The 12,923-nt window shown below is 35.1% G+C and overlaps 1 protein-coding gene across 5 annotated transcripts; it reads right to left on the reverse strand.

Annotated features, from left to right (window-relative positions):
* Positions 1 to 815: 815 nt before the first annotated feature.
* On the reverse strand, positions 816 to 12,912 carry LOC123684181 (uncharacterized protein KIAA0930 homolog). Of its 5 annotated transcripts, none has more exons than XM_045623349.1 (8): positions 12,778 to 12,912; positions 8,396 to 8,556; positions 8,154 to 8,336; positions 6,758 to 6,997; positions 5,817 to 6,216; positions 2,678 to 3,424; positions 975 to 1,124; positions 816 to 918 (listed from the first exon to the last, which is right to left on the reverse strand). In XM_045623349.1, the coding sequence occupies exons 2-8, from the start codon at positions 8,540 to 8,542 to the stop codon at positions 878 to 880; spliced, it is 1,908 nt and encodes a 635-aa protein (XP_045479305.1). In that variant the 5' UTR covers positions 8,543 to 8,556; positions 12,778 to 12,912; the 3' UTR covers positions 816 to 877. The 5 variants fall into 5 exon arrangements, with proteins under 5 accessions (XP_045479305.1, XP_045479301.1, XP_045479302.1 ...); XM_045623345.1 differs by lacking the exon at positions 12,778 to 12,912 and adding an exon at positions 9,837 to 10,265; XM_045623346.1 differs by lacking the exon at positions 12,778 to 12,912 and adding an exon at positions 9,163 to 9,218.
* Positions 12,913 to 12,923: the final 11 nt, after the last annotated feature.

Raw genomic sequence — 12,923 nt, forward strand, 5'->3', positions numbered from 1 at the left:
TGTTTTCTTATACGGAAAGTTATGGTATGCTGGGAAGAATCCACGCTGTTTTGTATAGAAACTACGTCATTCCTCTAAAATATCCGCAGATTTCAAAAACCGTAGCCACTTCCCTATCAGAAGTTGATATAACGGATGAAGATAACACGGAATAGAAAATTTCAGCTCAAAAAATGCCATATCTCCCAATGAATATTTCCATTATATAATCAATGATCTTCCGGAACGTACTTGAAGAAAAGAGGATCCTGCGCTAAAAATAATTGGACGCCACAAACTTACTATCAAACACAAAATTCAATACTCAAATAATCGCTTTGAATAATTTCGGTAAATAAACAGATTACTGAGGTATAAAACATTATTACCTGTATGTGATATGAAAAACAATATAAATTCTTAAATTAGTTCCATGCAGAAATTATTGGGCAAAAAAACAAAAGAGTTCATTCATTAACAAAATCACAAAATAACCAATCATATTGTCCATGAAGGCAGAGTTTGAAAAAAAAGATAAATAATAACTAAAGAACAAAAAACAGAAAAAAGAACAGAAACAGGGCGGAAGTTTTTGCACTGATAAAATTTGTTGGAGTGTTCTTTATTATTGTATGAAATTATTGAATAATATAAAATTCAACACTTCTTGAAAACCTCAAGGGTTTTCCAATAAAAGGTTCCATTTAGATATTGAAATAAAATCAATATTTTTAAATCTTTAGATTGAAAACATTCAAAATAGGTACTAGAGATTCTGTTGAGGAACCTGTGTATTATGTGTTGGGTAATTTATTGATCAATGATGAAACACCATGAATAATATAAATATTTAATTTTTATAAATAGATACAACAAACAATCTCATTTGGAATAAATATTAAAAAGTTAGAATTGGACCTTCCCTGTGGTCGAGTAAATCTGTAGAAAAAAAAAGGGTTAGATTTCGAAAAAAATAAGACAATAAAAAAATATACCTTTCGCTATACTCCACCATGGCAATGTAACGTAAGTAAGGAAGGCATTTAGAGGGACTGATTGTGCGCGTTTGTTTTCTTTCCAAAAATGGAAGGTTTGGGTGAATCCCCTCATCGTCCACAGAGGATTGTACGCACCGTCATCTAGCTCTGTAACAATGGAAATTTATCTGAACAAACCTACAGTTCGAGAAAGCTGACGGTATGTACTAGAAAGCTTTTCTTTAAGCATATAGACATTCTTCGTAGAAGAAAAATTGCGGGGTTGTCGCATATCTATAATATTTATTTTTGCTCGAGAGATGCAAAAATTACGCAGAGTAGAGCAGGATGTAGCATGTAGCACTGTTTGAGTTGAAAAAAAAAGATAAGCTATTAAGACAAATTTTTATGTCATTCATTTTTTCGATGTTCCATTAAATGGTCACAAAAGATAGAAGCGAAGAATCATTTCTGAGATATCATATTTGAAAAAAAAATACATAGGCGTACAACTTTGCTTCTGCCGATTTTTCCCGAAATTCGAGGCTTTATTGTAAAAAACTGGTTATAAAAGGTGTTTTTTTTTTGAGCTATAGAACTTAAAATTGCAATAAAACAACGATGGATTATTCGATTGACATGAATTTTATTTATCCGCAAGATAATCTTGTGGCATTACATTTTAAATATGATTTCTGGCATATGACCGCCACGGCTGGTTCGGATGTAGTCCAATCTGGACGTCCAGTTTCCGATGACTTTTTCCAACATTTGTGGCCGTATATCGGCAATAACACGGCGAATGTTGTCTTCCAAGTGGTAAGGGTTTGTGGCTTATCCGCATAGACCAATGACTTTACATAGCCCCACAGAAAGTAGTCTAGCGGTGTTAAATCACAAGATCTTGGAGGCCAATTCACAGGTCCAAAACGTGATATTAGGCGGTCACCAAACGTGTCTTTCAATAAATCGATTGTGGCACGAGCTGTGTGACATGTTGCGCCGTCTTGTTGGAACCACAGCTCCTGGACATCATGGTTGTTCAATTCAGGAATGAAAAAGTTAGTAATCATGGCTCTATAGCGATCACTATTGACTGTAACGTTCTGGCCATCATCGTTTTTGAAGAAGATTCCACCAGCCCATAAAGCGCACCAAACAGTCAGTTTTTCTGGATGTAACGGTGTTTCGACATACACTTGAGGATTAGCTTCACTCCAAATGCGGCAGTTTTGTTTGTTGACGTAGGCATTCAACCAGAAGTGCGCTTCATCGCTAAGCAAAATAAAATGGACGTAGTGCGCGATACGTTTTCCGCACAGAACCATTATTTTCGAAATGAAATTGCACTGTTTGCAAGCGTTGTTCAGGCGTGAGTCTATTCATGATGAATTGCCAAACCAAACTGAGAATAAATCACTTGACATCTGTTAAATCGGTCGCCATCTTGAACAGTAATGCCAACTTGAAGTTATATACCTCGAAAAAAAACACCCATTATGTTTGATTTAAATAAAAGATTCTCATTGCAATTTGAATTCTTTGGAACTTTTAATCCACCCTATATTTCTCGTTTATCGTGCGATTAATATTTTGAATCGTTTTTTTAGTTGCAATAATAATGGTAACTCGATCTCAACCTTCCCAAAAGTAAAAAGTACCCGCTTTCAAAAAAACTACTATTTTCCACCTGAATTTTTTTTAATTTACATGCTTCTTACCAGAAGGTCCCCTCTTATGGATATCGCACCAATAATAAATATGCGTTCCATCAGGTGTCACCCTTTTGGGCGGAACTGAAGGTCGATAAACAGCCTTAGGAACGGTATCAGTCGACACCTTTTTATTCTTTGGTAAAGTGCAGTAACTGTAGATCTTCTTCAGCACTAGTTTATTTTCATTTTTGTCAAGGTTTTTATCGTCCTTAAGTCTGTTTACCACGTCTTGGATATGTTCTGTTCTCGCGTTTGAATTAGTTGCATCATCTTTATCAATCGAAGTTACGTTATTGGTTTTCAAAGAGGACTCTTTGGGGTAGAACCTCTCGTTCAAGGTCGTCAAAGGTACTTCGACCTTGCCGTTAACGTTCAAGTAGGGGTTTTCCGTCAAGGCCTTGTTGATAACCGGAGGATCATCGTCAAAGGTTTCGTTGTTCAAACTGATGGCATCATCAGCGAACTCAAACTCCTTGGTGCTCTTCTGCTGGGGTTTCTTAGCCTTCCTCCGTATCTTCAGGTATTTCTCCTTCCCCACCTCGTACTCCGATTGGTTGATTAGCTTGGTGATCTGTGGGACCGACTCGCAGGTGCAGTTGTATTCGGGAGGCCCAAGAGGCGCCCTTGCGGAACACCTGGAAGGCTCTTGACACGCGGTTCTGTACATTTCGAGCAGGACAAGAGAGTCTCGCTTTTTGCGTAGAAAACAGCCACAGCAAGCCGGCTTTGTAGAAGAAGTAGGACCAGATTTATCTACAACCAAAGCTCAGTATTAGAATCGGATGATTATTGAGTATTTTGGGGAGTCATGAACTATTTTTGTGACAACTCTAGTCCTACTTCTTTGGCGATTTATGAATGATTGTGGTGATGGGTGAAGGAGAGGTGTTAGGTAGCTAAAAGGCGAACGAAATCTCTAGATTTGAACATATCATATTTTGAAAGTTACTAGGGCTAAAAAACAAATTCGTTTTGATTCTACTTCTTTCCGGTTTATAGCATTTAACTCTTCTTAATCTCTATAATATGACATTTAGGGATTTTTCTGGTTTCAATGTTGCTTCGACATCTTCCGCTAACTTCCAAAATTTTGTATGAGATTTCTCTTTGGTACACAACAGAGTAATAAACATCATAGATAGAGGGAGTATACGCAATTTTTACATGTCCCCAACATGGTTAGATTACGTTGTCGGATTGTGATATATTTTCAAATCCACAATTTTTCTATATCGTTATGGATGTATAATTGAATGAAATATATTTATTTGTGTGATTCTCGATTAAATATGCAAATTTGAATATTTGGAATCCGATATTTCTCCCAATTGTCGAATTTATAATAAACAGAATATTTAATATTTTCTGTATCTACCTGCTGAAATCCAAGGTTTGGCAACTTTTGCTCTCTTAGTGTCATCGGTTGTTTCACGTCGTTTGGCACCCTTGAAGTTTGTTTTCTGAATTTCTGATATATTGAGGTATTTATTTCAATATATTTTTAGGTAATATGAAACGTTGATTCACTATGGGACATATGAAGTGCGTTCTTTGAGGAGAAACTCATGAATTTAGTGAAATATCGTATCACTGATATGTTTTAATTTCCGCGCGCTTCATGTCAAATTTGATAGTTCATGTTGGGGACAAAATTTGCTTACTGAAAATTACATATGTTCTCTCTATCTATGTTTATCACAATGAGGTACACAACCATTTCAAAATTATCAATATTATGAACTGTCAAGTAAGCTTGTCAACAACAATTGAAGAGCAAGACAATGTTATCTTGCTCAAAATTTAATTTCCGGCATTGTTATAGAAAAGCTTTTAAAGCACTTGCAATGTGGTTTAAATATTCAATTTGACACTTTTTTCCTAATTTACTATCTTCCTTATTGAATGAGAACTAAATACCTATATTTTAGTTCCAAATTTTAATTGTTGGTATGCCATCTATAACTTGTTTACACATATGTATGTTTGGGTTATCAGTGAGTGTTATGTGTTTTGCACATAATATGCATTCAAAGGTTTATACTCTTTGAATTAGCTTGATAAAATCATGAAAATACAGAAGTTTTTGTTAAGCCTAGAGCAAAAATTTTTTTGCATGATTTCAAAACAATGGTTTCTCTAGGTTCATGCCAAAATCTAGATTGTTTTTAACTACTCTCTCAAAAGTTATACAATGAAGTTTTTGGTAATTCAGGAAATATTCTACGGAAACCTGTCATGATTGCCTATGATAAAAAAGATATGGAGTATGCTTTAATATTTTAGATTCATTTTTCCAAGTATAACTAGAGATTTCATTCTTATCCAACTAAATTATGAGAAACGTGCTTTATCAGTGAATGTAATAAATTGTAGACGTGTTTTTAAAGGGAAAATGAGGGAATTAAAAGGATCTGAGTGGGGAATTCTGAAACCATACGGGGTCCAAAAACACATAATGCACATGTGTATAGCCTTCGTGATGAGGTGCATCGATAAAATGAAAAGAGCAAGTGCACAGTGTTTAACTTTTTAGCGGTACCACTGAAACTACATACACAGTAGGATAACGCAGTAGGAATTCGATCCAATGCTCATCAGCCTTGGAAGGCTCAGGATATTATCCATCCAGGAGGAATTCTGTTAACTACCTAAGAAATAACAGGGCGTATGGAACAAAATACACCTTACTGTGTCTGCGATTTCCATATGTTGTATCGTAAGATCTATTCATTGAACTATCAAAATATTTTGATTAAAACATCTTGAAATATAGTTGAATGTCGTATCAATATGATAATTAAGTACTTCTACTGAATTTCCTTTCTGGTGAGGCTCTAGGGAATATTTACTGAGATGTTGTTGTTTTTTGTGTTATCGTTAAAAGTTTCACCTATTACTTTTTCTTTTGGTAATCGTCTTTTATTAAGGAGAAAGTAAGATGAATTGTCCCAAGTTTTTACGTTAAGCTTTAGATAATTTTTCTGAAAGATATTGTATGACTTTAAGTATAATAATAGTTGAAACATCAACTAGAATTAACTAATTCCACGAAAAAAAAATAGTTCCACGATTCTGCGTTGTCCTACTATGTAGTATTAACAAAACGGCAATACTTATAACCTACAGAATAAAAATTCAAACCCACCGTCTCTCAAATCTCCAGCTTCGATCTCGCTAACACCGTTATTGATGGTGTCCAACCCTTCCTGCTCAGATCTGCTCTTGGAGTCGACCTTGGACTTCCAACTGCCCCTGACGAAGTTGTTGAGGTTGGCACTTGGATCGCTGAGACGCCTCTGGTTCCTGTACACGAAGAAGTCCTCAGGATCGTCTTCCCAGTCTGAGTCCCACATGTCAGTGGCGCAGAACCCCGGCTCAGAAGTGGGGGTTTCTACCCCCGAGCCTTTGGGTTTGGTGACTGCCATTTCAGCGTGTCCTTTTCCCTGGGGTCCTTTCATGCGCACGAATTCGCAACGTTGCGAGTTGGCGTTGGAGAAGAGGCCAAAAGTCATTCGTTGGGCCATTTTTGTTCCCAGACTAGATTGCTGAACAGAAAAGTCAAATATTAATAATAATGTTAGGTGTACTTATAAATGGTATTTTTTTTAGAGCTATAGAACGTTAAATTGCAATAAAACAACGATGGATTATTCGATTGACATGAATTTTATTTATCCGCAAGATAATCTTGTGGCATTACATTTTAAATATGATTTCTGGCATATGACCGCCACGGCTGGCTCGGATGTTGTCCAATCTGGACGTCCAATTTTCGATGCATTTTTCCAACATTTGTGGCCGTATATCGGCAATAACACGGCGAATGTTGTCTTCCAAATGGTCAAGGCTTTGTGGCTTATCCGCATAGACCAATGACTTTACATAGCCCCACAGAAAGTAGTCTAGCAGTGTTAAATCACAAGATCTTGGAGGCCAATTCACAGGTCCAAAACGTGAAATTAGGTGGTCACCAAACGTGTCTTTCAATAAATCGATTGTGGCACGAGCTGTGTGACATAGATTATCTCCAATACCCCAATAACATTCAAATAGGTCGTTTATTCTATATAATCCAATATAACTTACCCTGGCATCGTATACTTTTTTGAGTGCGTCGTATCTAATCGACCCCAAAAAAATAACTCCTTGGACGGCTCCTGATCTATCTGCAGCTACTAATTCTACACATACCATTTCACCATCTCTCACCAAGATGTCGTGGAATACCTCGTCAAAATTGTCTACCATGAAACAGATGTGGGGGTAGGTCATCTCTTCCACTTCACCTTTGGTGTCCATTCTCCTTCTTGAAGGTGAAGCGTATACCTGTAAAAGTTTTCGTGTTCAAGATACAGTTTCTAGAGTGCGAAGAAATTTTTTCGAACGAACCCGATTCACTCAGTCTTAGTCAGATCAGAAAGAGATATTTCAGAAAAAAGAAAAGCAAAGGTTTGCAACCGCTTGCCTCCTTCAAAATCAGCTTGAGTAAACTCACGGGGTGCAAATTAGCACTCAGACTATAAGAAATCGCCTCAGAGAATATGATTTAAGGCCTCGTGTTGCGGCAAGAGGCCCAGCTCTTACCCCAGCCCATCGAAGGGCGCGTTTGGATTTTGCGAGAGAGCACATCCATTGGGAAAAGGCTGATTGGGAAAGAGTTCTCTTCACAGATGAGTATAGATTCTGCCTCTACCATTGCGATCGATGTTCCCTTGTATACAGACGTCCACATGAAAGATATGCTCAGTTCAATTTCCTGAATACTACTGGTTTCGGGGGAGGATCGATTATGGTATGGGGTAGAATATCTTTGACTGCTCGCACAGACCTAGTGGTCGTTGATAATGGAGCTATGAATGCTGATAGGTATATAAGGAACATTCTTGAAGAACATGTAGTACCATCTGCCCCATACATTGGTGAAAATTTCATTTTTATGGACGATAATGCCAGACCCCATCGTGCGCGCATCGTTTAGTGGACGTTGAAGAGGTTGAAGTCTCTCGAATGGAATGGCCAGCAAGAAGTTCAGATCTCAATCCGATTGAGCAGGTTTGGGACAACCTCAATAGAAGGCTGAGAAGTTCAGAAAATCATCCAGCTACTCTTAATGACTTAGGAATCCAACTCAGAGAAATCTGGAAAGGACTAGATCAGAACATTTCAAGATCACTCATTTTGAGTATGAACCGTCGTTGCCGAGCTGTAATTAACGCAAGGAGTGGAAATACCAAGTATTAAATTACTTATCAGCATTCCAGTATTTTGAAAATTGTTTATTTCTCTTCTTTCACATAAGACTCGGTGAAATCCTGAATTTTTCTTCCATTTAATGTGTCTTGTTTCGTTCAAAACCTTCCCGAGAGAACATAAAAAATAAGTTATAAAGTCAATGTAGAGTTAACTTTCATTAAAATTGAGATTTTCAGAATGTGCGTTAGTTTTTTTGCGCAGTGTATTTGTATGTTCGAAACATATTTACCTTCTGCGAGTGCCTCTTCAAAACCTGCAGCTCTTTTGGACTGGTCCTTGTGCAAATGGCAAGGGTTAGAGTGTACTCAAATTGGTGTATGATCAAATTCAAATAGACAGTCTCTTCCCAATCGATATCCGGATCACCAATCGGCAGTTTTCTACTGTCTTTTCGAAACACGTCGACTTCAGTCTGTAAAAATCATCAAATTGTACCTTATCTTCTCGATTTCACCCTTGGAAATGTATCACCTCAAATTTCGGCAGGTATCTGGGTGATCCCTTGACATGTTTCTTCCTAACGAAGAAGAGAAGATCATCACAGTCTATGGTGGCTTCGTTTTGAAACAAAAAATGCCTGACGAACAGGTCAGTCCAATAGGTTGTTCCTTGGAGCATGACAAACCCAGAATCTGAAAATAAAGAAAGCAACAATTTATTATCGAAATATTCATCGATTCAAAACCGATATTTACCATGAGAATTTTCAATATTAAAAAAAAAATAATTATTGGATATTGTTAAAAATGAATTTTCATCAAATACTGATTCAAAAAAATTGATGAACATCTGTTGAAGAATCTTTTCTTTAAGCATTTTTGTTTTTTGTGCGTCTTTTCCTGACCCCTCATTATTTCGACATCATTGTTTTATTCGAGTTGAATAACCATGTGAAATTTGGTTTTCTCAATAACTCCAAAAATACCAATTCGATCGATCTATCGATTCGAAACTTAGTTCACTTACGATGTTGTAATGACTGCTTTTGCTAAAATGTGCAACGATTTGGACTGAGCAGGCGTTTCATCTATATGTTCAGAATTTATCAAGGTTACATAGAAAACAAACAAAATAGGTTTAAGTCAAAGTAACTAATACTAAAAAGTAAAAAAATCGAAGTTTGAAATACTAGCGTATACCTACCATATAATCGAGTGAAGATGATTTGTTTGAGACAAAAAATACTGTAAAATAACAGTAACACTTTGATGAATTAAATCTAGAAAAGAGGGACATACACATATAAACGTATATTTTAAAATTGTAATCACTGTAGGAACAAACTGCTGAATGAGAAATATTTTGATTTTCATACAGATGTCATCTGTTAACAACATACGGGTTGTGGAATTCTCGATATCTATTCAATAAATTAGCGGTGATTGCGATTTTATAGAAGACTTTTTACTGTGTATGTTGTTTCTTAATTTTTTTCTTTTAACAAAATGTTACTGTTAATATTCAGTATTATCTGTACCGAAACAAATCATCTCATTCGACTAAATGAACTTGCTAAGCAAATATTTCAAACTTCGGCTTTTGTTACCTTTTATTTATACATATTTGTTACTTCAACTTTTTAATCTATTTCGTTTGTTTTCTCTGTGGTTTAGATAAAGTCTAAATATATATACGAAACGACCAAATTGGTCCTAACCCTGTAGTTTGAACTTCAAAGGTTTAATGAAAAGCGTGAAAATACTGAATCCATTTTTCGGAAAATTCAGTTCAAGTTATGTGCCCACTATCTTATTTTTTGAGACGTCATATTTAACATCAGAATAAGATGTTAGTTTAAAATCTTAACATTCATTGTGGTGAAAACCAACAATATAAAAACATAGAGTATCATTTAAAATCATTCAACCATTGATTTCCATGCATCTGGTGTAAAAATAGTGTTTTATCTTACCATCTTTGAGCAACTGGCGCATTTCCTTCGTTCTCTGGAAATTGATCTCCTCTAACAGTTGCTCCAGCACACTGGGACTCTTGGACGTGTTACTATGAAAATACGCCATAATGATTTCGACTTTGTCAGCTTGATTCGAGGAGAAAACCTCTCATGAATGCCCGTTTTCGAAACCATGCAACGAGCACTGTTTTCACTTGGAGTTTTTATGAGTCAGAAGAAAACTGAGAGGGTGCAACCAACCCCTGACAGATCGATGGATGAACGCGCATGCTTATTGATCGTTTGAATGGCATTTCACGTATTTCCATTGATGGAGTTCGTCAGGGGCGTATTTAGGGGTTATAGGCGATATATTAAATGTGCAGGACCAATCAGAAACAACTGCATCCGAAGTCTTCCGAAATAGTTCGAAAGATCTTTGACTGTCAATTTCGAACCGATTAGATTATCCCAGGGGCGCGAAATCAACATAATGTTCCCTTTGCCTCCTTGATTTTATAAATCCTGGAATGCTGTTATAATAATAATAATAATAATAATAATAAAACTTTATTTAGCACTCGGCTATTGAAAACAATACAAATGTAATCCACTAACTAAATTAAATTCTTCATAAATATAACTCATTAAACATTTTTTGAATTCTCTATAATTATTTGATCTTTTCAGGTAGTTTATTGGAGATAACTAATCCCCTGCTAAATGTGGATTTATTCATTAATGTAGTATTAACTTTTTCTATGTAAAAATCATCTCGACGTCGTGTATTATAATTATGTATCTCATTAGCAAATTTTAGGTTTTCACTCAAATATTCAGGTAACATTTCATTCCTTGCTTTGAATATTAAATCTAATGTTCTATAAATAATCCTTTGATTGACACTCATCAATTTCAAACAATTTAACATATTTCTTATGGGAGTTCTTTTATTACATTTCAAAATAATTCTCATACCTCTATTTTGTACTTTTTGTAACTTATCTATGCTACCTTTATTTAAATTGAACATAACTGACGAGCAATAATCCACATGAGGAGTACCAATGATCTAAACAACATCAGTGAGGTATTCATATCAATTTTACCCCTTATTCTAGATATGAAACCAACCTTTTTGGACATTTTATTTGCGATATAATCCACGTGAAACTGAAACTTTAAATTCTCGTCTAAAATCAATCCTAAGTATTTCATTCTAGTAACCCTCTCTATTTCATCTTTATCAATATTAATTCTGAAATTACTTATGTCGGTACTACGTGTCCTATATTCACTACCTATTAACATATACTTCGATTTTTTATTGTTGTATTGTTTATGATTAATGTTAACATGACGAATCCCTTGCAATCTTACATTTGTTATGACATATTTCGAGGGAATTATAAATTGAAGAAGAGAAGCAATTTATACAGTGCGCGTCAAAGTTATGGAACAAATTCATTTTTTCAGAGGAAAAATATTTGGCGACAAAATCCTGAAACAGGTCAATTTTGTTTCACTTTTACCAAATTTGAATGCATTTTTGAAGGATTTTTGTCACACCCTGTGCCATCCCCATCAAAATTCTAAATTTTTTGAAAAGGGAAAGTGTGTCATGTTGTACTTTTTTGGCAAGTTCTTCGTATCTTCTTTACAGGTGTGCAGAAATTTTATTTTTTGAAAAATTAGTTAGTTCAAAGTGGTTTTCAGTATGTGCACTTTGTCATGGCTCATTTACTTTGAGACGATGGTACCTGATGAAATTGGTCACCGAATGAAAGTCGACCATTACAGTTTTGTTCATGATGCACAACGCTTCAGTTAAGATCTTAAGTAGGTATACTATTAGTACGTTTCTACTGAAGTTGAAACTTTTCGATAAAATGTTTCAATTCAAAGAAAGATTTCTGACAACGCAATGTCATCAATGTTATGAATGCGTTCTTGAATATTTCTGCACGCCTGTGAAAAAGATACGAAGACCTTGCCAAAAAAGTACCATATGACCCACTTTTTCTATTCAAAAAATTTAGGAGGGTTGATGGGGATGGCACAGGGTGCAACAAAAATCCTTCAAAAATACATAAAAATTTGGTAGAAGTGAAACAAAAATTGATCTGTTGCCAAATATTTTTCTTCTGAGAAAATTAATTTATTCCATAATTTTTAAGAACCACCTGGCATGCTCAGTAATCAGTTTTCAAGTGGTAGGCTGCAATAACTCAAAATGCCCTGGTGATTATGAGTACCCACATATTTAATTAACTAGTCAGAAAAAATGATAAATTCGAACATATTTCCATAATCTTTTGAGGAATAAATATCAATAAGACTTACCATAAACTTGTAATATCAAATATTCCGGGTAACTATAATATTGAAAACCTCTTCCTATTTTGCTAAATATTTCGATAACTACAAATATTTCTTTAGTGTAGAATGGTATGAAATATCTTTACCGTTATGTTGAAACTGAAAAAATAAGAAATTGAAAAAACCAAGTTGGGAGCCTTTCATGAAAAACTGGACACCCCGTGTAACTGAAAATATTTTTATTACATAGTGCTCAAGCAATAAGGTAATACTATAAAAAGTTCTTGAACTAGAGAGAACTCTGCGATACATGGATTTTATACCATGATAAAAAACCTTAATTAATTGTAATTTTCTGATGTTTCTTATAATGTTATCTTGCACTAACAAAGAAATGATAAAACGAAGTGTACAATTTGTAGCAAGTATTTCTTACTATATTTCCAACAGCGCCTAGTTTGGAATCGATGTAATGAATTTGGAATAAATAATACATATTTTGAGTTACATTGGCCTATTCCCGATAAATTTTGACCTAGTTCGAATTATTTCAATTGCAATCAACTGTTGAAGCACAATTTTTCTAGTTTCAAGCGAAATACGCTATAATAAGAAGATTGTTAAAAGTAGACGTGATTACCTTAAGATCAATGTATGAATCTATAGTTTAGATGAATCTAAGCAAAAACCCATATTTTGAAATGATGAGTTAAATATAGAAATTTCTAGATTCGAATCAATTAAAAACTAGGTACAATGAGACACCACAATAATACAAGAACTTGC

This window comes from Harmonia axyridis, chromosome 7 (genome assembly GCF_914767665.1).
Source record: "Harmonia axyridis chromosome 7, icHarAxyr1.1, whole genome shotgun sequence".
NCBI classification, from domain to species: domain Eukaryota; kingdom Metazoa; phylum Arthropoda; class Insecta; order Coleoptera; family Coccinellidae; genus Harmonia; species Harmonia axyridis.

Bases quoted from the DNA above. Each gene is read 5' to 3' on its own strand.
- LOC123684181 (XM_045623345.1), bottom strand. From the start codon at position 9,945: ATGGCGTATTTTCATAGTAACACGTCCAAGAGTCCCAGTGTGCTGGAG. The intron at 3,425-5,816 runs GTGGGTTTGAAT...CTTTGGTTGTAG, and splicing joins AGCTGGAGATTTGAGAGACG to ATAAATCTGGTCCTACTTCT. The intron at 919-974 runs GTATATTTTTTT...TTTTTTCTACAG, and splicing joins ATGGTGGAGTATAGCGAAAG to ATTTACTCGACCACAGGGAA.